Here is a 26,352-nt window from a genome sequence, read left to right on the forward strand (position 1 = left end):
CTTCACTTCCTGTTGGCAGGGCCCACAGTGACCAGCAATGTAAACAGTCCACAGAAACTCAACTTTTCCTGACACAATAAGAGTTTTGCTGCTTCTTGTGTGGAACAAATACAGGCAAATCAATCAAACATCTTCAGCAAGAACTTAAATGCTTTTAAAGCAAAAGCCTGCCACAACAACTTTCAATACAGGGAGAAAACAAAAGGAAAAGATTTGTATTTTCTTGCAAAAAAAACCAAACATAAATAAATATTGTAGACACCATTTAAAATATCCATGATGTCATCACATCCTAGTTTCATTCTGTCAGTCCTCAACTCGGCTTCAGCCTTTTATCTGCTTACTCAATGCAGCTAGCATCTGATTTAGACATTTCTATCCATCCTCTGTGTAATGTCTAGAAAAGTTCAGGGTTGCATCTTTTGCCAGTACTCAGCCAGGCTCACACAGTGCTGTGGCTGCATTTATCTGTGATTTACTGAAAGATAGACATGCTACTTGCTTAGGTAACATGAGACTAGATTCTGAATGATAACAAAAAGTGTTCACACAGATAAACATGGACACAACATGTTGGGATTTTAATTTTCATAAGAATACATAAGCTTCTTATTTGTGTGTTCAGGAGTATGTCACAATATTTCTGGCATTTATGCATCCCCTCTGTGTCCCTCACCTTCTGTCTCTTCATCTAGTCATTCTTTGCCTATTCTCCTCCTCCTCCTCCTTCTCCCTTGTCCTTTATTGCCGAGGAACAAAGTTATGGAAAATGTCTATTTGTGGAAATGTGTGTCATTGTCTATGTGCAAAAGTACATTTTGTACTGTGTCTCGAAAATGTCTTAAACACGGACACGTTGGCATTCTCCCTGTCATTTCCATTGATGCATCACACATACATGCGCCCACACATGGGTCTCCCTTCCTCCATCTGTCATCAGTGAGAGGCAGAAACGTGACAAATGAAGTTTATATCCTTCATTCTACACATGTACAGATCTAATCTGACTCGCACCGAATGCTGCCAACAACAGCATCTATCTCACATACAGACTGAAGTAATATGATTTTTTTCCTTCCAAAGAAAATGCATTTTGTATTAAAACATGAAAAAATGTTGAGGCAGCTGGAATCCACTACTTTAATGCTTTATATTTAAATACAGCTGTTTCATGGGTTAGTCCACCAGACATGTTACAGAGGCCAATGCACTGAGGCAAATAAAAATCACGTTCACATCTATGGCTAGTTATGAGGGAGTTATATACACAGCTTTGTTGTTTTCATGTCTGTCAAATTCTGTGATCATTGGCACTTGGACTGGAACGATGTGACTGAAAGTCGGTTGTCTATATCAGCGCGCTCTCAACGAGTTTAACTCGTCCATGTGTATGTGATATTTCCCTGTATAGTCTGGATGTGTTCCAATAAAGTGATTGAGAAATAATTAAAGTGTGTGATCGTCACAGCATTGCTAATACAATAAATCTAATGGTGTTCTAAGACCTTTGCACATATGTTTATATATACATATATATACATATATATATATATATATATATTTGGTGTGTGTATTTATGGGCATGTGTATATGTAAATGGATACATATAGACATATGGACACATATTTTTAGGAGCTTTTAAAAGAACAGAAAATGGCTAAAACACTTTGCCATATGTTCGTGAATTATTGTTGGTGTTTTAAGTCTTATTTTTGGCAGCGTCTTTTTTATATATATATAATTTACCACCTTGGAATCGGTTAGCTTTGGTTGATATATTAATTTGATTCCAGTTCCAAGATTCAAAGTTAGATTCGGTTAAGGACGTCCCCCACCTGTCTCTCTCCTCCCCTATCGCTTTGTCTGCTTCTCCACTGTTTCTCTCCTCTTTTGCTTTTATTTTGACTTTCATGCTATTGTGTTTCATCATTGAGTTTTCAGTGTGTGTGTGTGTATGTTGTTAGCATGAATCAAGAAGTCAGTAAACTCCAGCGATATAAAAAATACTTCAGTATCTCCATCTCCTACAGCCCAAACTTTCCCACACCATCACTTGCTCTCTTTCCCACCCTAAGTCACTTGCACTTTCTCTATCATTGGTGGCTCTTTCACTGAAACCCCAGTGTACATGTACGTGTGTGTGTGAGCAGCATTCTGGCTGCTGTTTGACCTTTCCTAGCGTTTAGGTTTGTACAACCATGATTATGAGTTATTTTAAGGACATACATTTGCAAGAACTGTGCAAAACATGTTTTAAGACTTAAAACAAGACCATTTCTGCAGACTGTTAATGTTTGGCTCTATACTGACAAACAGATGGAGTCTGTTTGAGAGGGAACTGGTAAAAAATACTTTTAGTAGTCATAGGGAAAAGGCCTGCCTCCAGGCCTCAGTAAGTGATAGTATATATCTGCAAAAAACAAAAATCTATAAAGAAGAGCTGTGCAAAATCAAATACATCCATAGAAGGAAAACGAAATGTTTGAAACTGAGACAATCTGGGGATGGTGAGTTAGAGAGAAGTGAGTTTACCAGACCTTCAGTACATCATCTGCTCCTCATTTCAGCTTGAGGGCAGAGACTCAAAGTTAAATTAACTGCTAGTGGAAACTGAATCTCTGAAAGAATACTCTGTGAGCGACTTGCATTGTGGGGAATTGTAGGTGCTCATTTCTGACAAGGAAAATGAATGAATTACCTGTCAATCTCTCAGTCGTGACAATATCGATGCTTGAGAGCAACACTGCTTTAGTTGTAGTTGTATAAAATGCCGTCATGTACTCAAATACAGTACGTAGTTTTTCATTACAGTGATGCAAAGGCCAATTTCTTCAATCCTTTCTAAATTAAAGCAGTTTCTTCCATTTTTATGACCCAGATCTCATATAAAGACTGGATTATGTTCTTGCAAATTCAGCAGGTGAGGAGACCTGGTGCTAATCTTTTTGTGCACGATGAATTGAAAGGCACATTCTCATTTTCCTATTAGTTTCAAACTGAAACATGCCCAATTCTCAACATGGCAATTGGTAATGTCATAAATCCCCGAGCGAACTGGCCAAAATGAGTTCCAGAGAATGATCTCTCAATAGATTTTATTAAATCTACAAGCTGCCAGGTATGAAGCCAATGAGTGCTTATATTATAATGGGTCGCTGCTGAAAATTAGTGAGCTCACTCATCATTTCCTGGATAACTGAGCACAAAAAAATGATTATTGGGGTTTTAATCCAAACACAAGCAACACTTTAACATCATTTCTCAACAAAAGACTGGAATATTTTCACACACAGTCATCCCCTTAGTGGAGCATTCAGTCACTCTAACTGGAAAATCGACTCTTTGGATGACACTGATTCACATCCATGAAGTCACTTGATGCCACATTCAATCACTCAGAGAACACCTGACACAAAATCACTGGTTTCAGACACAATGATAAACCAAATTCCTATCTCTGTCAGTACTTTGCTGTATTCCCTAAAAGGCAGATTTCAATGTGTCTTATATCTTTCGATACCCTCTGAAGTCTACAGTCCTCCAAGAAAAAAACAAAACCAAAGACAATATGAAATCATAGTACTTATCCCGTCTCTCACCTGTAGTGTCTAAAAATCTCTTCTTCCACTTCTGTGATGAAGTGACACTTGGTACAAGAGTACTCCCTCTCTCCTCCTGCTCCTCTCCCACCTTCCTTGTCAGCCACAACATCTTCCTCGGCCTTGACATGTGGGGGTGCCCCCCTCAGGTTGATGAGGGTGTGGCAGGTTTCATAGTGTTGCAGCAACACATCAATGTCGGTGGTGGCAAACGCACACTGATCACACAAGTGGGTGACTCCTAAGAGAAGAAAATCGGTTCAGATCAGGGACAAGGAGTAAGGACATGGACATGATGTATGAAAACAAAAGGACTTTGGTCCATGTGTCTCTATGTGCAAGACACTTAACTTTTGGTCCTTGCGGCTGTGCCAACGGCGTGTAAATGGTGTGTGATATAAAAAGCAATTCACATATTGCTAATGTGCTGTGTGAAGTGCTATAAAAATACAGACCATTGACCACTTAACAATAATGGACACCTGAAACTACTTTGTGTTTTAGATTAGAGTGATGTCGGTGTCCTTCTTAAAAAAAAAACTTTTGTGACAAAAGGAAAAAACAACAAATTGTTTTGGATAATAAGGTACATACAGGTTAAATGAATAGATTTTCATTATAGTACGCAGCATCTTTTGTGCTTAGAAATAAACGATTGTCAATGGAAACGCGTCTGAGTTGCAAGCACAAACACGAGTGACACAATATCTCAACTTATTGGAATGCAGTAATGGCTTTCAGTGCATCTTTTGATATACTCTGGTCAAAGAAATAGTAGGTCAAACTGGTGTTTTTTCATGTGGAATTCAACATTGAGCCTCCATCATCCAGACAAAGCTCCCAAATCAGTGGGTGAAGGAGAGGATGGTAACAGATTTTGCAGGTCTTTGACCTTTTTCTACACAAATATCAAACACCAAAGCTGGGGTAAAATGTAGGAGCACTGGTAAGCCATTGTTTTGTTTTCTGAGTTAAATTTGTTAATATATTCAGAGTCTTCTTAGATCTTCTTAGTCATTTTAGACGCAGAAATCACACCTGGGTCACCTCTGGGAGCAGGAGGGGTCATGCTGGGTGAGGTGGTGGCAGGTTTCGAACCGACTGTGTCCTGCTGTTTGGTGGACTGAGGAAACTTGGAACAGCATTTGGGGCAGGTGGGTTTCCGACAAGCAAAGGGGTGGGAGACCTTCAGATAAGACAATCAGGCAATGAGACAAATCATCAATAATTCAATAACAATATACTGTATATAAACAATGATTTAACATGTATTGACGTACAGTTCATGCACTGTGCAAACACACTTTGAGACATAACTGCTGTGAAAGGTTTGCCTCAGATTTGTGAAATGTTTCTGTTTAACAGGTGTTTTTGTTTTGAAAGGATTGAAACTCCATTTAACCTGCTTTCACCCAGGAACATAACTTGAACGTGATATGAAACTTTATTGTGATTTCGCCCAGGCCTGCCGTACATACATACATTTAAACAAAGTTCTCATTATAATAACAGCCATATGTGTAAAGCCTTTCAGACATTTCATCCCTTTTTGTATCTCTCACTTTGATGCTGTGAGGTAACACTTTTTTTTGTGTTTGTTTCTGTACGCAGGGGGATATCAAAGAGGTGGAATTCAGCCACAGAAGTATGAACATACTGTACATCATTAACTGAACAATGCCACCTTTAAGTTTGGGTTGTTTTTAAGAGCTGCATCAACACAAATGGGCAGTAGGCACAAATGAGTTTGGGGAGTGAGGGTGGGTGGATTGGATGGAAGCAAGGGAAATTTAACTAGGCTGCAAATTGGACCAATTACCTTAACACTTGTTCATATATTATATTTTACTTTCTTAAGCTTTCAAAACAGCTCTCTTGTTCTAAGTGCCAGCATATACCAAAATGACATTTCAAAATTTCATTATTCTCACCTCTCCCAGGTGTTTCTGTGGTTGACAGAGCCCCTGTGGACAATAGATGCAGTGCTGGATGCAGCATCGATGGATGGAGTGGTTGTGCTGATAGTGCAGTAGTAACGGCGCTACGACAATCACGTCTGCACTGTGGGCCATTGAGTACCGAAAATCGCACAACTGACAGTTGTAACTGGTCACGACCGCCTCCGGATCGCTGCAGTTTGGGTCTCCTAGGAGTAGAAAACAGAGCAAAGGCCTGTTAAATAAAACAGTAAAGGAAAACAAGTGTATGTCAGAAACTTTAAGAAAGGTCAACTGTATCATGGTGCCCGAGGGGAGAAAACGAGGACAGTGAGGGAGAATCATAGCATTCTACCATAGCAACAACACACAGGACAGAATCAAAGTGTATGAAAACACTTGTAAAAATGAATAAGTAGAGGCCACAGGGTCTCAAAGAAGAGCCATGTTGAGTAGCATCATAATATTAGAAGTAATAATTGTCTATTACATATTCATCATTAATCTTGTGCTCCATAAATGTAGCTACCTTCTACTGAATATCACTTAAAGCGGTTCATCACATTTCACTGTACTTTCTTCTTATTTTATTACCTTGGCTGGTGCTGGAAGGGTTTGATGATAGATCTTTGCGGCTTTTGGATACCATGTGATCTCTTTCACCGTCTTCTCTTCTCCCTCCTCTTTCCCTCTCCCGGTCCAACGCCCCCGGATTAGAATTGCTGGGGCTCATAGCTCCTCCCGTGCTCATTCTGTGTCTTTGTTCATAGTGCTCCAAAAGCTTTGCTGAGCCCCCCGACCACTCACAGCTCCAGCTACAGAATTTACACCAATAGTAAGCTTGTACAGAGCCTCGAACCGGCTCCCCTGTCCAGCTTGATGAGTCTGAAGACACCCTAACTGGGATGGAGTAGCCGACCAAGGAATTGTCTTCCGCTCTCACAGCCACTCGCTCCGCCCCGTCTATGATCGGACTCCTCCCCGTTGCCTGGTTGTCGTGCTTTGCCAGGTTGTTCGTGGCTAGCAGGGGTGTGGTTGGTGGAGTTTTGACTTTATTTGGATGTGAAGACAGGAAGTGCTGTTCAAGTTCTAAAGAATTGCTGCCCATGTACGTGAAGTTGCAGAATTTGCAGCGAAAGTACTTAGTGTTCCCCTGGCAATCAGAAGTCTTCCGGCCAATCCCAATTAGGGTGCCACCCACAGTCACCTGTTGATAAGAAAAGGATACCAATTTTACATGTTTTTGACCTTTGCAGCAGACTGTACTTCGGAAACCCATGCAAGTCTGACATAATATATTGATGTGTTAGCCTCTGGAGCTTACAAATCTCCCATACAAATCTCCCATCTTTGCTCTTTATACAAAGAGCAAAGTGGAGTTAAGGTAGCAGGTTTAGCTGATGCTGAATGTCTTGTTGGTGACAGATAATGTTTGCAGTAGCTTGTGAACATTTTACTGTTTTTAGCTAAAACTCTGAGGTTGACTTTATACAGCCAAAGCTAATTGGTGTGGTAAAAGGAAAGAACAAGACCAACAGATTGGCACCTTTCATCAACGAAAAGAACAACATTTGCCAAGAAGCTTGTGAAAAATATGGTTTGAAAACAAGTTATCTGTGTAAATTAGGCTGCAACTTCAAGTTAAGTTCATTATACAGACTCTCATAATGTCTGCCCCCCCCTGGCTAACAAGGTTAATTTTGCATCTATGTGTTGTATTTATTTATAATTGTACTTCCAGGCAAATACTGGAAGTAAATCCCAGTTTTGATTAGGGGCTTGAAAAGATTCACTAAAAATGCATCAAACCCAAACACATTTCACATATAAAACCGACCAGCTGCTGTTATTCAATAGTTGCCTGACATGAGCTTAGGTTATTAATGCACACATCTGTGAGGCACATTATTACAGGCACCAGTGCCAGGCACACATTTCACAAAGAATGTTGAATTAAAAGAAAATTGGTAGAAGCCTGTTACTTTTATTATTTTATTCTCATTTAATCCTTCACTGACAGGGATGCACCACTGCAAATTTGGAAAACGATGCCTCAGCTGCTTTTAGTACTTATTACACACAGCAAATGCTGCAATCCATCATATATTTTTTGTGCGTAAATGCAGACAATTAAAAGGCTGCTCTAAATCCAACGACCCATTCTATTACCAGGCTCTACTGTAACATGTGGTGTATGAAGCCAGGAGTTTGCATTACTGAGTAGAAAACCTGACACTTGTCTGCCTTTTATTAGATTAGCCAATAGACTGTAAGTGATTATAGTGTGCTGCTGGCTATATAGGTGAACAGGCGGCCTTGCAAGTCGTGCAATAAAATGACACATACTACTGAACAGCATGGATTTTTCTCCTCACAGAACTGTGGTTTGGTGCTGACCATCTGCTAATATACGAGACTGAACTACATTTAAATTGAGCAAAGCAGTTACATTTTAGATTTCTTTAACTAGTTTAAGTATTTAGCTTTTTGAGCAAATGAGTTCAGTCCCAAAACCCAAGTCAGTCTTTCTTATAATATATTATTCTATTAATTAAGTATTTATTCATTGATTATTCTCATCCACATGCTTATTTCTTTTTAGGAGAACAGCACTATATTTGTTTCCCCTTTTCTTATTTGTTCAGTAATTAAACCTTTCACTGTTCAGCATAAAGGACACTGAAAACAAACGTACATTCACTAACAGCCATCATCTAAGTACAGACATTTAACTTTGACACGGTAGAGATAAAAATAAATAAATGGAAATGAAATTAGGATGCTTAAAAAGAGTGAGGGTAGCAATATCCAGTGAAGGGGGGCTATAAAAGATAAGGATGGTACATTTGGTACACTTAGAAAGCTCGATGAAATCTATTACTGTTTGTCGTCGCAACAGAAATCATCCAATCATTATGACCCCACAGTCCCTGCCCAGGCAATTAGAAAAGAGCCAAACATCCAAGTGATTTCAGAAAGCGGAATGGACAGAAAGATACAGAGGGGAATATGAGATGAGAAGAAAGAGAGAAAGAAAAGAGACAGAGTAATAGAGGTGAGGAAAATGAAAGTTGGGGGTGAGACATTGATGAATTGCAAATTGAGAAGTTAGAGTGGGAGAGGGCTTAAGTAAGGGAGGAGGAACAAAGGAAAGAAGGCATGCCAGAGGAGAAGGTGAAAGAGAGACACTGCATAACAGCTGATTATAATGACTGGTGTCAAAGCTTTTCTCTGTCTGTTTCTTTCTTTCAGTTCCTTCTCTCCTTTCCACTTCCATCTCTCTCTCTCACTCTCTTTTCGTCTCAGTATCGCTCTCCTCCCTGAGTCCGTGTACTTGCGATCTCATTGGCTGACATGCCGCCCCGTCTCAGCAAATGACAACATGGAATTTTCCAAACGTGGGCGGGAGAGTGAAGAAGTGAGTGAGGGATGCAGAGAATAGAGACCCCTTTCATTCGATTTTTTTTTTTTTTTTCTTATACTTTCACTTTTTCATCATAATGACGACTTAAGCCCACTGGATTTTCTATTTCTGACTCGGTGTGTGTGTGTGTGTGTGTGTGTGTATGTGTGTTTCTGTGTCCATTACGTGATTACAGCCATTACAGACTGCTGGTATAAATGAAATGAAACTCCTCCACTATTTTCCCTTGCATGCACGCACGCACATATATGTGCGTTTATTCCATCATTGTTGCTTAAAGCTTTTCAGATAAAAGCCTAATGTTCCCGAAAATGTCAATTTGTTACCATTGCAGAAAAAGACAAATATGTAAAATATTATTTCAAAAAAATAAAAAATACTGTTGGCCATCTGACGTTTTGGCTGTTAAGAGCAACAGCCTTAAAAAATATGAATTACTATAAAAAAGGAATAGCTATCTGAGCTATCTGAGCTGCAAGACATAGATTTGTTTCAAAATTTGTGATACTGACATGAAGTTAGTCTGTCTGACACACACACAAAAATCTAAGAACGTCTTACAGTGCTGCCTGCTTGAATGTATATGTTGAGAGCTGGCAGTGAAATAAGCATTAGAATTTATGTGATTAACCACGTTTACATTCAAAGCAAACATAGCTGTGATTTATTAAGTTGTGTCTGAGGGTTTTTTAATGTCTACTTCAAAAGGAACAGAAAGCAATTCCATATGGAGCAGTTCATTTTTGTTCCAACCAAGGTCTATAGCTTTTGATTCTACTAAATATTATAACCTGAAAAATCTGTTAGATAAAACCTGTATTTACAAATAATATTTGAATAGATACAATGTACAGTGATATTTTCCAGCCTGTTAGCATGCTGGCTCAGCTTGTGTTGTTACTATATACACACACACACATATATATATATATATATATATATATATATATATATATATATATATATATATATATATGTATATATATATATATATATATATATATATATATATATATATATACATATATATATATACATACATATATATATATATATATACATATATATATATATATATATAGTATATCTGTACTAGATGCCTCACTTCCTATACAACCTTTACAAATTAATCATTAATATGTGAGTAAAAGTGTTCATACATAGACACAATGTGTGTGTGTGTGTGTGTGTCACCCACATAATAATATCAATCATAGCAAAGTTAATTATTTTGATTCAATATTTCTGATTGATAATTGTTGCACTCACATTACATATGTGATGCGAAAACTGTCACCTAGATCTACTATGTAAAAAATATAAAAAGAAAACAAAACGACATGCTCTGCTTAAAAAAAAACTCTTCATAAAACTGTAGTAACACTACTTCTATCAAAGTGAATAATGCTGTTTGATCAGTGTTTTGTTTTGTTCCGGAGGCCCCGGAATTACATTTTTAACCAGATTTTAAAAAGGTTGCGGCTACATGTACACAGAACTACTGCAGAATTTATGACCGCTTAGATTTCCATCCAGCTCTTATTACTCACAGAAACAAAACAAAAGCTTTGGTGAAGTGGCAAGCCTTTGTTCCACCTCAATATATTTCCTTCCAACACTGTCTAACCACAAAATGCTTTGTGTAGCTTTAACCACTGCAGTTTTTTATTTATTTTATTTTTTTATTAGGATTATCCAGGTGGAACTACTACTGCTTCGACATGTATAGGTCTATTTTATTTTTTTAATGTATTGTACTGTAGGCTTTATGGTGTTAGTTGGGTTAGCACCCGCTAAAACCTGCTAATGGCTACTTAAACCTGCTAACACTAGCTACATTCTGCTAACACCCATCAAAACCTGTTAACACTAGCTACCTTCTGCTAATACAATACAAAAAGTATTTTAATTTCCACAAATGTTGTTTTTTTTTTACATAAAATAACTGTATATGCTTACCTGTACGTCATATGTGCCATTCATCATAACCGCCCTATGCTGTTGATTGTGTACATCTGGCCTCGTCTTCCCATACTCTTTGGCTTGGTTTCTCTGCCCTTGTCCTGTCTGTGTGTCTGGGAGCAGAAAGACAAGGAGAGCTCAGACTTGTGGAAGTAGGTAAACACATGAGCGGGTGTTCAGGTTTGCTAAAGGCAACAAAAGGGAACAAGAGCAGCTGACATCTGTGAAGAAGCAGGGAGTTCAACATCAACATGTGGCTGTTTCACAAACTGGGTAAAGAACATACTTGTTTGGAAATGATATGCTACGTCAGACATAGCTTCTTCTTTTTTTTAAAAACTCATATTATATGTTAATTATCAGTCTATTAATTATTCAAATTAATTCCGCAGTCATTATTTCACATTAATAATTATCATATACCAGTATACATCACACAAAGTATACACACAGCTTTCATCCTTAAAGATAATTTATCACAGTATTAGGTAAATTTGTTTTGAGGAGTCTTAACCGCACACATTTTGCACCTGTTCATTTTCAGTGGCTGCTATCCGTTTCTACTTGTGTAGCTTCTTATCATGTTTACAAGACTTCATTGTTGTGAATCTACCTGTTGTTGTTCTTTCTGGTATTTTTTTTTATAACAATTACTGATGTGCTTGGTATAGTCTGAGAGCCCTTGTGTGAATGTGTTGTTAGATTGTTTACTTACTATTATTTTATTTTTCTTACATGTATTTATTTTAGTCTTGTTTGTTTGTTTAAATGTTGGTTCACTTTCATGTTTTCAGTTTGAGGACATCCTTGAAAACAAGATGGTGCATCTGGAGGGGTTTGTCCTCTGATAAATTTCTCAAACAAACAAAGAAATGCTGTCCAACAAACAGCAGTGATTCTAATATAAACTCAAATGCATGAGTCTGAGAGCTGGAGTTACCTAGAGGTGTGTGTTGGGGGGCCATGTTGTGGAGGGCCAGGATGTGTGTGTCGAGGGCAGCATCCTGCCGTGTGCGGTTGTGCAGACCCAGGTGATACTTCCTAAAGTGCTTCACCAGGTCAGCAGGGTCGTTGCCATAGTAACCATAACCGCACTCGTTGCACTTGAAGTCCTGGAGTTTTGGAGAGGGGCTGGAGGAAAACGGAGGGGTGTCGGCTGTCGGCTCCTCCCCTCCTTCCTGTGTGGGGAGGAGGTGGGGAGCAGAGAGGAGAGGAGGGGTGACTCTATCGCTCCTCTCTCTCTCCTCTAACCCCTTCTCCCCATCCTCAGGCTCCGACTGGCTCTCAGGTCTGTCAGTCAACGCAGCATCTCCTTGCTTTGTCCTCCCCCCTCCTCCTCCTCCTCCTCCTCCCTCCCTCCCCCCTCTCTCCTCATTACTGTAGCGATCACCGACTGATGAGGGAGAGACAGATGACGAAACGCACTCACTTTCTCCCCCCTCCACCTCCTCAGGCTCCTCATCTCCTCTGACCCGGTCGGAGGACTCTGGTTCAGAGGGTCGGTTTATTCGTTCGGCCTCCGCTCCTACTCTCCCCTCTTCCTCTCCCTCCTCTTCTTCTTCTCCTGCTGGCCTCCTCCCCTCTTCTTCCTCCTCCTCCTCACCACCGACACTGCGGATAGGGGGATTCTTCTTCCTCACCATCTCTGAAAAGCACGTGGAGAGACACAGAAAAAGTTGTATTTTTGTTTCAATGTTCACATTATCTATAACCCAATACTTTTTTAAAAATGGTTATATACAATATAAACAGTATATCTTGTTTAAATAGATGGGGGGTGGGGTGAAAATATCAAGCAGATTTTCATAATCCCTTAAATTCAAGACATTGAAAGATACACAGACTCAGCGGGACAGAAATATTATACTGCAGATTACATGCACACAAATACAATTTTCTTATAATGGTGTGTGTGTACAGAATAGCTTTGATTCAATTTAAAAAGTTCTTTGAACGCTGAAATCTGTGACGATCTTCAACCACAAACCTCGTCAAAGAAAAACAGCCCCAACAAATCAGAAACATCTTAGCTGTGAGAGACTTTTAGGCGTGTGTGTGTTGGGATGTTCGTTGCATCCTTAAGTGCAATTCTTTGCCTTTTTTTTTCCCAAACCAGGGAGTGAATCTTTTTATCGTTATGGAAACCATCCGTGAGAATCTTCAACACATGACCACATCAAAACCCAAACCATATCAGAGAGACTGAGAGGGGGTGGTAGACAGCGAGTGAGGGAGAAATGGGGGAGACAGAGGGAGGAGGGAGAGATGGGAAGAGTGGCCAACACTCCACCACATCAAACCTCACACCCCATATCAGAAAGATGGATGAGGGAGGTGGTAGACAGCAATTCATCCCCCCAGCACTCCAAATTTCTCATTCTGAGAGCTTTTCATTCATTTTCTGGCTCCCAAAGTTTCTTTTTCTCATCTCACACTGTCTCTCGTGCTCCATCAGCATCACCTCCTGTTCTTGGTTTCCTAATTTCTCTTTATTTTACTTTGTTCTGCTTTTTATTTCTTATTACATATCTCACTTTATTTTGACCCCCCTGACACATCTCCCATTCCTTTCCCTCAACCCATCATCCCTTTCCTTGTCCTCTTCGCCACCTTGCTCATGCATAATCAATGTACCTCAATGAAACCAAAAAGAGCACTTATCAGGTCCTTTTCCTTCCACATTCCAGGCACTTTTATTATCCGTTGCCCTATTTCACATGCAAGAATAATTGCGACAATAATTTAAGTAATTCCCTTCATTAAAATGTTTCTTTCTGTTTCTGCCCTCTCCATTCCTCTGTCGTTCCTCTTCTCCCACCATCCCTCCCCTTGCCTCCCTTATAATCACGATACAGACCCATCAAATAACCGAGCATGTGTTTTATGTTAAGCCATAATCTTTCCTTTGTTTGAAAAGAGAACAATTGCGGTCACAACAGTCGTGACAGAGAGATATTGCATGTGTGTTTTTTTTTCTGCAAGCGTGTGTGTGTGTGTGTGTGCGTGCGTGTGCCAGCGTGTGCTTATTTGTGGTTGTTCAGTTCCTATTCAGACGTAAACACAGTCAACTCATTGACCCATGCGCTGTCTGTCTGTCAGTCTTCAGTCATAAACACCGTGACAGACAAAGGACGACTGATAAAATCAAAAACTCTGATCACGGTCCAATCAAAGCTATATGAGCGCAGAGGCACTGTGCGCATGTGCGAGTGTGTGTAACCCAGGGATTGAGTCTATGTTGCTCAGGGTTGTTATACATTGTGATACTTGATGTTCTTTACTGATAGCAATTGCTAAACTGTGACAGTCACAACACAACACACACCTGATGGAGGTAAGGGAACGTAGCACGACATAAATAGACAGATAAACATTTTTTACAATTCCTTAATGTAATCTAGAGAAATGTTAAGACACACACACATACACACAGAAGAGGAGAAAAAAAAGAAAAAGAAAAACCTGCTTTCTTTGTTGAATCAAAAATTCTATCTATGGCCTTTCTAGTGTTTTACCATTTTTTCTCTCCCTCTTTCTCGACCATACAACTATTAAAATAAAGCAATTTATGTCTGAAAGGGCCCACGCCTAGACCAGCCCTGGCACTGTGTGTGTGTGTCTGCGAGAGAGAGAGAGAGAGAGAGAGAGTGCAGGGAGCAGAGGAAAATCTCATCTGATGTTCACCACACCCAGTCAAAATTCATCATTTACTTGCGCACATGTACACGCACACACACACACACACACACAAAGTGGAAAACTACAGATCGTTGTGGTAAAACTATGAAGTTGAATCCAGACCTAAGAAGCACTGACTGACCCAACTGCATTTCCACTGCCCTGTATGATTTCAGTGGCGACTGTAACAGAATGACAAATTATGTGACTGAAGTGGGAAATCAATAAGACAGGAATGATTTTAGAATATTATTATTTATTTAGACTGGCATCACTGGTTCCTTCCCATACTTTTGTTTATTAGCAGGAAGAACACGGCTGTGCTGTGTGTGTGTGTGTGTGTGTGTGTGTGTGTCTGAGCATATGCGTGTCTGTATCTCAGTGTCGCAGCACAGCCTTTTGTCTGCTTCAGGCTGTATACACAGGCTGGAACCATTACTATCAGCTACAATTAGGTACAACCCACCACAACATACCGCATAACAACTACTGCTACTAGCTACAATTAGCCCCTATATGCCACAATGGCCTCAATACCACAGCGAGGATAAATGTGACAGTTAATCACTTCCATAAACTACAATTAACCCCAACGCGAGTGAAGCTTTTATCTAAAATTGTCAATTATCACCAAAAGACAACTGCTGAAAGATGGACTGAGAGAAGCATGGTAGGTTCCTGCAGTATATGTCAGATAACAAGCATATGGACCTTTATCAGAGCTGCAGTGCATATCAGCTCCAAAAAGTCTAAAACGTTTCATTATCACAGTTTGAGTTTGCTTGAAAGACTTTGCTGGTGATGATGACAGAGGTGCAAGTCATTCTTTTTTGTTAAGTCAATTATCACAGAGCAAAATAAAGAATGAAAGAATGACATTTCTGATAAATGGACCCAAAAATCAGAAATATTAAATTTTAGAACGTTTATTGCTGGCAAAATCTTATTTTTGTGCTTGTTCAATCACTCGACAGTGATCATTAGACATCGCATAACAAGAAAGTGACACACAAATTCAAAGAAAGACTTTTTTTCCCCCAGAGATCAAAGTTCAATCTCACTATTGGGAGAAAAACAGCTTAGCTGTACATCTCCACCATTTAGCCACAGTATTATTATGAAGTCAGTGTGATGGATGAATATGATACCAATACCAAAACACATCCACATATTTCTGCCGCCTTCAGATATCTGTGCTCTTCCCCATCCCGTGGGACAGCTGTAGTTGGCATCTCCATCTTTCATAAACAAAGGATTAATGTGCAACATATGAAGAAATAATGCTAAGGGCAAGGTCTCGTTACACAGAGATCTCTTTCTAGCTCCGATTCTCCATCTGCGTCATTGAGTCTCTTCACATTATCCTCATAGTCTCTGTCCCTAATTTTACTGCTCTTCATCATCTGTCCTCTTTTTTCCCTTTTGTTGTCATTTGCCTCCTTGTGTTTCGTTTCTTTCGCATTGTTTTCGAGTTTCTGGTCAATCTGGCCGAGGACGGTAGCTGGAAAAAAAATAATCATGGTTCAAATTACAGCCAAAGATCTTCAGAAGTCTCTTTGTCCTACAAATTAAAAGGTTTGATATGGAGCAATGTGAGCATGGGGGATTGATAAACTGACCAAATCATGGGTAGATTTAAATAAATTCTACTGCTGTGGTACAACCAAGGCTTGAGTCTTCAGTATTAATCTTACCTGCATCTCATTCCCCCATGTTTGTAATTCACATGTTTCAACTAGGAGTGGGTGATATGGTGAAAATACAACTCAACTATGTAAAAAAAACATAACCTTAAAGTTTGTGCAGTGCAGACTTTTGCGAGGTAAAAGGTAACTGTTTCAGTTACATACTGTAGATCCACCTCCTGCAAGTCTTCCCATGTGGTTTGCCTTTATCAAATGCCTGTGTTAAAGTGGTTCGTTGCAGTCTAAAGTTACCTGTTGCCTCTGCTGACTGCAGTGTGGCTGCTCTCCAAGCTATTTCAGTCTCGCCATATTGTTTAGGACACTGTCTCTTTAGGTGGCTGAAACTATCCAACGTGAGGACCGCGTGCCAACTTTGCAAATAATTGTTGTTTGTGCCTTAACATTTGGGGAAAAGCCATACCAGTTCCATAAAACGCAATGCAAGAGCATAGACCAGCAATGGATAGAATATGCCCTATAGCCAATACTACAATCACTCTGCCAGGGCAGGTCGTCAACACGTTCTTGTCCTTCATGATCTAATACCATCATATCGCCCACCTCTACTTCCAACTCACCGTAGTAACAGCAGGCTGACTTCACCTGTGTACATGTGCCTTAACGTGACAGGTTTTGTTTGTGGGAAGTGAGTCTCTCCAGGTGTGTAAAAGAAGCACTCGCTTGTTGCTGCAGCCAAAAACAAAAACCATAATATGTGCCATTAGGGGGAGTCAAGATGTTTAGTCAGCCATAAGGTGAGTAGATTAAGCTTAGGTGGTGCTATCATGACCAAGAGGCTGTTCCTGAAGGCCAGCATAAGAGCTAAACTAACCCAGCATGGACCTTAGAGAGAGAGAAAGAGGACAACCTTTACCTGCACGTAACTAAATGCCTGCCTGGGTGAGTCATCGAAACTCAGGATTAGATGATTGACTGGATGGATTGATCCTTTTCCCCGTGGCAGACTGCCTTAGAGAAATGCTACAAGAGGAAAAGCTGATAAGACACTGGCAATGTGCCTCTGCACATTTTCTGACTTTAGAACCGCGTCCTGCTAAATTTAGCTTGGCAAAATGTTGTTGGTGGACGAGAGTCAACCAAAGAACTGAGAAAAAAACAGTCAGTCGCCTTAATAAACTGTAAATTGTACTGTAGTTATTTCACTAACCTGTCTAATGCAACTGACCTCATCATCACTTTTCGCCAATGTATCATTACTTGCATTTAGTGAGCGGTAGGGACTAAATCTGCACTCTTTGCGCGGGTACAGCCGGTAGGTATGGTGAGGAGAGGATCAAAGACAAAGTAAGTATAGGACTCTTTAATAATATGAACAACACTGAACTGACAGTGGGATAAGAGACAAAAAGGGGGGATGGCAGGAGCTTTGGGTGGGAGGAGAGGGTTTAAACAAGAAAGACAATATACTTTCATCATTTATTAAGAAAAAAGAGATTCTCGGCAGAAATGGACAGACAGAAAAGAGCAACAATGGAAGGAGAAGGAGAGAATAAAGGCAAGGAGCAGTTAAGCTCCACATACTAATACTATTATTCAACTGACAGGTATATGATTTACTTAAAAACTTCCCTGAATGTCGAAAGAAAGTTTGGAAATGAAAAACAGAAAAAGAAAAAGAAATGTTTATATCAAGGTGCAAAAGCTGAGTGACTGAAGAAGAGGACTTTCAAAACAACCTCTTCTTACCATTCAAAGTTACCGTGGAACAACAAAAATACCTTCCTATTATTCGACACCGGCACACGAGTCGATTTCAGGTCAGGCGCCCAGCTGGTTGCCTGTTGAAAAACCCTTCAATAATAGAATAATAGCTGATGGAACCAATTCTACAATCCACAGTGTGGTTCCTGGTGTATTTGGCCAATGCTAATTACAAAAAAGAATTCAGAGACGTTGAATTTTTTTTAAGAAGTTGGAGATGTGGAAGAAGAAAAACCACTGACACTAAGTGAGTATGTGTGGACATGTTAGGGTGAGCTAAAACACCACTGTCATCCACCATCCACCGAACTCCATTCAAAAAAACTGAACTTGAATATTTATGTGGAACAGCCAAATCTGATTTGATGACATAATTGTCATTGGGGTATTTTTTCTTTACCGCTATGTTCTCAATTATTGAAGCAGCTCATGCAACCTGCCTGGCATCCTCACCTTGGCAGAAACAAGCTCTTGTTGTGGCAAATCTTAAGGCTTTCATGGTAATTTATTTATATGGAAATGCCACAGACTGTTACTTCTCGGAGGGTCACCGAGGCACAGAATGGCAGTCACGCTGAAATGGCTTGCGGCTTTAGATATTGCGTCAGTGACTGAAAGCAGCTGAAGAAAAATATTAATGAAAGTGTGCGCAAGAACCTTTAAGTCCCCGCAGTCAAAACAGTTCAGTCCGTGAAACCAAGCCTATTTAGAGCAGTGGGATAATCATCCAAATCAGCCACAGTTGCCGGATTCTATACGCCACACATTTCAAGCGCTGGATGGGAGTACGGGTGTGTCTGGCCGCTTCCAGAAACACTGGGAAGGGGGAAAAAGTCAGCTGAAGGGAGGATTCTCTGTTTTGTGAGGAGCGTAACAGCTTGGAATTGATTTTGCAGAGGCAGACGTCTAATTGAAGTTAGAGTCGACAGAGAACCAGGAGGAGGGCGAGTGAGGAGGCTAACAAGAGCACTGTGAGACTGAGTCCACCTGCCATTTTAAGACTAAAAGCTTTTAGTTGCCTGCAAGGCCCCTAATCAATACCAGAAACTCCTACACACACGCACACACACACACACACACACACACACACACACACACACACACACACACACACACACACTGTTCATCTGCTTTCTAGCGGGGGCCCAATTCATTCATGTCACAGATCAAGGAAATCTTTCTCCCTCTCCCCCCACTCACTCACTCACACAACGTGTCGGACTAATTTGTAATGGGGTAACAGCATGCAAAATATGTCATATTAAATGTCAAACTTAATCAGAGTTTCACGTTTCAATACCCACTCTCTCATTATGAGCCTCTCTCCTCCTGCCCTCTTTCTAGGTGTCTCTCGCTGCTTTACACGCTATTTTGGTCTGGCTCTAACGCGCGCTCGCACACACATCAAACTGGTGTTATGAACACACTTTGCTCCTCCCCTCCCTATCTGCCCGTCTTTCATCAAGCTCCCTCTCAATTAATCTCTCACTCTCACCCTCCCATTTCCCTCCCTCCCTCTTCTCTGTGGCTGTTTTCTTATCAATCTTTTTTCCTCCGCTTCTCTCCATGCTTCTCACTTATCCCGGCACAAACCTGTGAACAGGTGTCTAAAGTACGGCTCCAATCACTCATTGTGACAAACTGAGACGCCTATGTATGAATCTAGCAAAATAAAAAAATAGAAAAGAAAAGAAACACTCACTTGCCAGTTTATTTACGACAGAGTATTAGGGCCAAAATGAAGATTTTTTTTTTTTTATCTTTCGAGAATAATGTCATAATATTTTGAGAATAAAGTGGTAATCTTACGAGAATAAACTTGTAATCTTTCAAGAATAAAGTCGTAATATTATGAGAATAAAGTTGTAATATTATGAGAATAAACTTGTAATCTTTCAAGAATAAAGTCGGAATATTATGAGAATAAAATTGTAATCTTTTGAGAATAAAATCATAATATCATTAGAATAAAGTTGTAATATTATGAGAATAAAGTTGTAATATTATGAGAATAAAGTCATAATATTATGAGAATAAAATTGTAATATTATGAGAATAAAGTCATAATATTATGAGAATTAAGTGGTAATATTATAAGAACAAATAATAAATAAATCAACGAAACATTGATCCACAATTCCAACTGCAAAACAGCAACATAAACAAAGCAAAACCAAAGAGCTCAATCCCTCTTAAAGAGAACACCCCCGGCTATTTTACAATCAACAAACAAACAAAAACACTGGATAAGAAAATTAAAAAAACTTAACCATATTCCTTAAGTTTGTTTTTACTCATATTTAAACTTTGTTTAACATTAAGTGAAAACCAAAACAGCAAAAACATGCTTTAAAAAAGCTTGCCCTTCAGTTGATTTAGAGTATTTTAATCCCCTGCTTTAATGTTTAATGACTTATTGCTCATTAAGCGATGTTAATTAAAAGGCACAGGTTGTAAACACACGTTGAAAAACAGCAACAGCAGTTAGCCCATTCTCGCGTACTGGGACTCAGACTCTGCAAATTATTGGTGCTTTGTTGTTTTAATCAGTGCCATTGCTCTTTTCCCTTTACAAGGAACCGTATGTATACATACGTATTTACATTAGAAAACAAGGAAATGACTGTGTGCTGCACACAAACAATGTGCTCAAAGGGCCCAGAGTCTACCCTGCATGCACTGTATAACACCCACACCCACACACACACTCCCAGCTACCCCCTCACAAATTTTATTAAAAGTCTATTAGGGGAATCTGACCTTGAATAACTACATTGGATTACTGCACCACACAGGGTCTGGGAAGCACTGTACTCCGTGTGTGTGAGAGAGAGAGAGGATAAATCTCTGCAGGAGGGCTCCTTAGCCCTGAAGTGAGTTGAAGGAAAAAAAAAAAAAAACTGTTTAACGTGACATGCAGACAAACATATACAGTGGGAGTTTTTCTATAAAACCATGCCCTTCTGGCTATTGAGCAGAAACCAGATAAGAAGAAGAGCATTTTTCGTGTCACAAAATGGAAACTCTCGACACGATTCTGCAAACTGAAAAGAGCTGAAACTCTGCTTTCAAGCCCCACACCGACTCTTTTTTTGACTTCACAACTGACACAAAAGACACTCAGACAGAAAATCCACTTTTTCTTTTACCCCCCTCAACTGTGACAATAATATCCGCAGCAAGACATTAAGTAGGTGCTTTAATCTGCAGACGCAAATTTGAAAGCAGTGTGCGAACACCTGTGGACTCCATGGTCTTTAAAACCTTATTTTGAAGTGTGTCTATGACAAGACCCACAGGTGTGGGTCAGAAAATTGGTTAAACAGGTTAAGTCCATGATGGCGTCTACGGATTTCTTTTCCAATCACTGAGGTTAGAAAGGTTAAAACAAGGTACGTTTTGCTACGCGAAGCCAACACAATGGAGCATCTGTGTGTATGCTGGACTGTTACAATGAAATAGCTGCCAAGAGATTGCTTGTTTCATTCCCAAAAGCACTATAAATGATGTTGAAATAAATCAGTATTACAACACAACACACAAATCCAGTCTGCTGTGTTAAATACTGGCATTCCCAAATCACACACACACACACACACACACCTTTACTCCATGACATATGAACTTACATATATTATAAATGTGTGCATGTTCAGGTGTGTGTTCATATGTCTGTCTGGCGTCCTCTGTGCTGATGTGAAAGAGTGGAACAGAAGACACACACACACACACACACACAGGCAGACTATATATCTCTTCTGCTATTTCAATAATCTGTGACCTGAGAGTTTATAAGACTCAATAGTCTCGCCTCTGGGATGGCTGTCTGGATTTTAACTTTACACACACACACACAGCTCGTTGGCTACGGTCCTCAGAGCATAGCTGTGTGTGTGTGTGTGTGTGTGTAGCATACCATGTATGTGTGGTCACGTCTGAGAAAGCTTCTTTAAAAATGGATCGCTCTCTACCTCTCTCTCTCTCTCCTCTCTATCTCCTCTCTATCTCTCTCTCCATCACTAATGTGATGATGTCATGTTGATGAGTTTTTGTGCTCAGCATGTTTTGATAAACATCTGTTATCTGTTGTGTGTAAAATGTCATTCAGAACTTAAGGGATATATCATGGAATTCATGAGGGAGGATTGTTTCACACATGAAAGTATGTAAAACACACACAAACACAGAGGTTTGCACAGCTATACCTCTCAGGACACTGCATTGACTTCCATTCATTTAAAAACAGCCAAAACAATGCATTATGACTAACCAGATTACGCCTAACCCTAACTTTAACCAAATCATAGACCTAAACTTAACCAGTTCCTCAGAGGTGAGGTTCTGCCTCATTAGGACCAGATTTCGGTCTCCATGAGGACTACTTGTCCTGACAAGGGCAGTGTTTATGCTATTAAGAGGTCCTAAAGAGATAACAAATACAAGTACAAACACACACACGGACACGGTCATTACTGATGAAACTGGCTGCCCGGAGACAGAGATTGGCAATGAGAAAATATCCTTATGGATTCCACACCCACACAGTAAGTGAAAACACATGTCAACCTTAAATATCATGCATGCATCATATTTCTATAGTTTAACAGTAAAGTGCCAGATTAAAAAAAAGTGACATTTTAAATGTGCACGAACATTTAATTGACTGAAAAGAGTTATCAGCAGATGATATCTTTCCACGTCAGTAACAAAACTTGGTGCTGTAACATATGCATTTTCTGTGTTTGTTCTTGTGTTTTGTGTTGGATTAGAAAACGCTTGTCATGCTTAAAACAAATTGATAATCTTCTTAACCTACAACCTGAGAGCCGCCCACAGGATTCTATGGTCACTCCAGTCTGCCTTCATATATATATAGTGTTTATTTCTGGTTCAAGTGTCGAGTGTTGGGTAATCCTGTAATTCAGTGCCGGTAATAACAAGTTAATCCCTTCACATCTATACCATGTAAACAGCACGCTGCATGGTCTGTTTCTGTTGCTGCGCTCAGTGTGGCCGAGTCAAACGTGTTGCCATGGAAATACAAAGATCTCTATCAACATACTAGAAAATTACAGGAGTGTAGTTCCTGGTTCAGTGAGTTGTTTGGTTGATTGATATTCTCTCATCTGTAGTAGTTGGGAATGCCGAGTCGGCAATTCCTAAACCATTTTGACATTAAATCTGTTCCATCAACGGCTTATGAAAAGCTGTGTCTAATAAATAACAAAAGGGTGTCCTCCAAAAAATAGAAATGTTCAAAAGGTCTATTTTGAAAAGCCTTTCTTCATGGAGTTGGAGTAAAAGGTAGTGTATGCAAGAGGTGAGCGAGAAGCTGAACTTCGTGGTTAGACAAACAAAAACAGAAGCGACAAAAGCTGCAAAAATGTGACCATAGCCAAAAAGTGTCATATTCATACAGCACAGCTACAATTCCAATGGAAGAACACATACTGAGTTTTAGTCACACAACTTATGTCTACATACTCTGACACAACCATTTTAAAGATTAATCTGATATTTCAGAAGGAAAAACATGCTTTATTTTATTTTTGTATTCAAAGGCAGAATGATGGTGTTTGTCTCAGGATAATAAAAAATATTATGCAGTTAAAAATTTGAAAAGAAGGGCTTCACGCTCCTCATGAACAGTAAGAGTTAATTGGTTTGGCACTGGAGCGTTGTTGTGATATGATGATATATACAATCGTGCGTGTGTTGTCTTCCTTCATTTGTATAGAGCTTCACAGCATGGATGCATTTGGTTGAAGGAGGAGGTGGAATGAGACAAAAATGTTGGGTAAACAGGAGAAGCCTCGCCACAGGAGACGGACCAGCCAAGACAAAAAAGTCTGATGGTACGAAAAAGCAGTCAAGAGCCTATTTTCAATTTTTTGTAAGAGAAAGAATCACAAACATTCATGGAGGCCATCACGGGAGAGTGGCTGCTAACACATCGCTCCGATTAAGACACATGAGAAATTAGGATTTTGTGGTTTGATGCCAACCCAGGTGCAGAGTGAAAACACTCATGTTGAGTGTCAGCTAACTTGAGCAGGAAAGAGGAGGAAATACACTTTTTTTTTCAGCTGATCATTTCCCACTACTGTGTCAACTACTGCTTATCTTAGGGTTTCTTTTAATACACGTGCACGTTGAGGCAATTGTTAAATTGGGGTTGTCCTGCACAACTCCAGCTTCATTGACCGGGGTTTGTTTAATGTTCTTCTGCACAATAGGAGGGGCAGTTGTCTGAGGGGGTGGTGGATGACGTACAGAGAAGAACTGAGCATAAAATAATTAAATAAATGAAGGCTATGTGAGCGACGGTGGGGTGTAAAAAACCCACCTGAATACTGTCCTCCTTCCTCACTACCATATGTGGAGGTGGGGAGGTGGTAAACGTGTGGGTGTGTGTATGTATGTGTGTGTGTGTGTGTGCTCGTGTGTGGCGGAGACCCGACAACTTCCTCTCAACATCCTGTGATCAGACTTTGGGGGTTGCTGGGGGACAACCAGGAAATTGTTCACATACACATACAAGTTGAGTTGAGTTAAAACTTTAATGAGAGAAAACCGAGTAATCGATAATTGTGTTTTTAAGTTGGCGAAGAGAAGAAAACTCAAAATCTCAAAAAAAGCGGTTTCACTAAACGATGATCGTCAAAATTATATTTAGTTGCAGTGTGACTCAGCACCTGAAGGATGTAAGACAAGCTATTGTCAGCAATATTTTAGAATAACACAAAATACACACATACTACAAGAACTACTCCAAGGTTACAGAACACACATTCAGGCACACAGACAGCACAAAAAAAGGGGAAGAAAATGCCAGTAATGTCCAGCATTTCACAATAACACCCGAGGTTCAATCACTCCCTTTCACTGCGTCGGTGCAGAATATGCGTGTATTTATACGTATACATACGCATACATGTGATGTATATGCGCATGCGTACGACTGAACGCTCAAGTGTAACAGACAGAGGCGGGGTGAGAGTGCAAGAGTCTCCTCACTGTTGACACAAACTCTTGTTTTCTCACACACTTATTTATGGGAGCAGATGTGCCCCGCTTCCCCCCCCCGTACACACACACACACAGGTTGACACAGCTATCCTTTTAAGTACTCTCATTGACTTCCATTCAGTTGGACAACCTAAACAAAGCTTTATCCCTAACCAGTTAATGCCTAACCCTAACCTAACCACAATTCAAATCTTAGTCTTACACAGGCTTTTGGTCTCCATGAGGACTACCAGTCCTGACAAGGTCAGCGTTTGTCCTAAAGAGATAACAAATACAAGTACACACAAACACATGCATGTGAAGGACACTGAGACAGTTAAGAAAGCCTTGGGGCTCAGTCTGAGCTTTCATTTCCTCTCTCTCCTGCATAACAACTGACAGATACACATGCACACAGATACACTCGAAGAGCGGATGGATCTGAGACCTCAGTCTGCCCGGAGGGACGACAGAGGTAGACAACTCGCTCTAAGTGAATTAAGTGAATTACTACAGGACCCCATTCTGCACTAAAACTATCAGGAACACTTTCCACAGGACAGACTGAACAATCATTGTTATTTTTTTTGTTGTTGTCTAGGATTAACATTTACTGGAAACATAATGCAGAACAAGAAAAATGACACTTATTTTTTTTTTTTTACTCGAGTGATAATTATACCCAAAAGGACAATTCCAGCAAAAGAATGGTAATCATGAATAAGAGAACAGCAAAAAAAAAAAAAAAGGTTTGAAACTGAAGGTTTCTTACAAATCGCTGTATCCCTTTTACAGCGTCTAGGCTAAAAAGACAATACCTGCAGCGATACATTCATATAAGACACAGAATGGGGTTTAATTGTCAGACAAAAGTCTGAAGGGACGTAAAGAATGTTTATTAAGTGTCGAGTTTTTGTTTTAACCTCAGGCTACATCACTCTTTACACAGCAGCAGGTGAAATATTTTTTATACCTCAGGAAACGTGAAAGAATATCATCATCTCTTCCTCTGAGAAGTGATAAAACTTTTTTTCTCTCTCACTAATTAAAGCTGTAAAGCTGTACAGTGACGGAGGAGGTTTGCCTGAAGACAAAAAAAAATAATCTCCATGGGTTTTTATTTTTGGGAGCTCACAGCCATCTCTCCTGCATTACATTCTCGCTTGGTTTCATCCTTATGTTACACACACAAACATACGCACATGCAGACAGTGAGCTTTCCTGTGCTGGGGAGGTTTCAGATCATTGCGACATCAGAGTCTGAGTTAAAAGCTCACAACCCACAAAGATGGGAACACACACACACACACACACTGTGGATTCACTTAAAGAGTTTG

The 26,352-nt window shown here is 39.8% G+C and overlaps 1 protein-coding gene across 5 annotated transcripts in view; it reads right to left on the minus strand.

Moving 5' to 3' along the window:
- The window catches only part of trps1 (trichorhinophalangeal syndrome I), a 102,617-nt gene that overhangs the window by 42,730 nt on the left and 33,535 nt on the right, over nucleotides 1-26,352 (minus strand). For 3 of the 5 annotated variants that reach the window (XM_044053023.1, XM_044053022.1, XM_044053020.1), the window contains exons 3-8: nucleotides 11,863-12,567; nucleotides 10,920-11,035; nucleotides 6,131-6,743; nucleotides 5,531-5,745; nucleotides 4,638-4,785; nucleotides 3,600-3,840 (exon numbers count right to left, since the gene is read on the minus strand). In XM_044053023.1, coding sequence (XP_043908958.1) covers nucleotides 3,600-3,840; nucleotides 4,638-4,785; nucleotides 5,531-5,745; nucleotides 6,131-6,743; nucleotides 10,920-11,035; nucleotides 11,863-12,567 — 2,038 coding nt within the window. The remainder of the gene's footprint in view (nucleotides 1-3,599; nucleotides 3,841-4,637; nucleotides 4,786-5,530; nucleotides 5,746-6,130; nucleotides 6,744-10,919; nucleotides 11,036-11,862; nucleotides 12,568-26,352) is intronic. The other 2 variants (XM_044053025.1, XM_044053024.1) reach the window with 2 other exon arrangements.

The sequence above is a fragment of the Solea senegalensis genome, linkage group LG20 (genome assembly GCF_019176455.1).
Source record: "Solea senegalensis isolate Sse05_10M linkage group LG20, IFAPA_SoseM_1, whole genome shotgun sequence".
NCBI classification, from domain to species: Eukaryota; Metazoa; Chordata; class Actinopteri; order Pleuronectiformes; family Soleidae; genus Solea; species Solea senegalensis.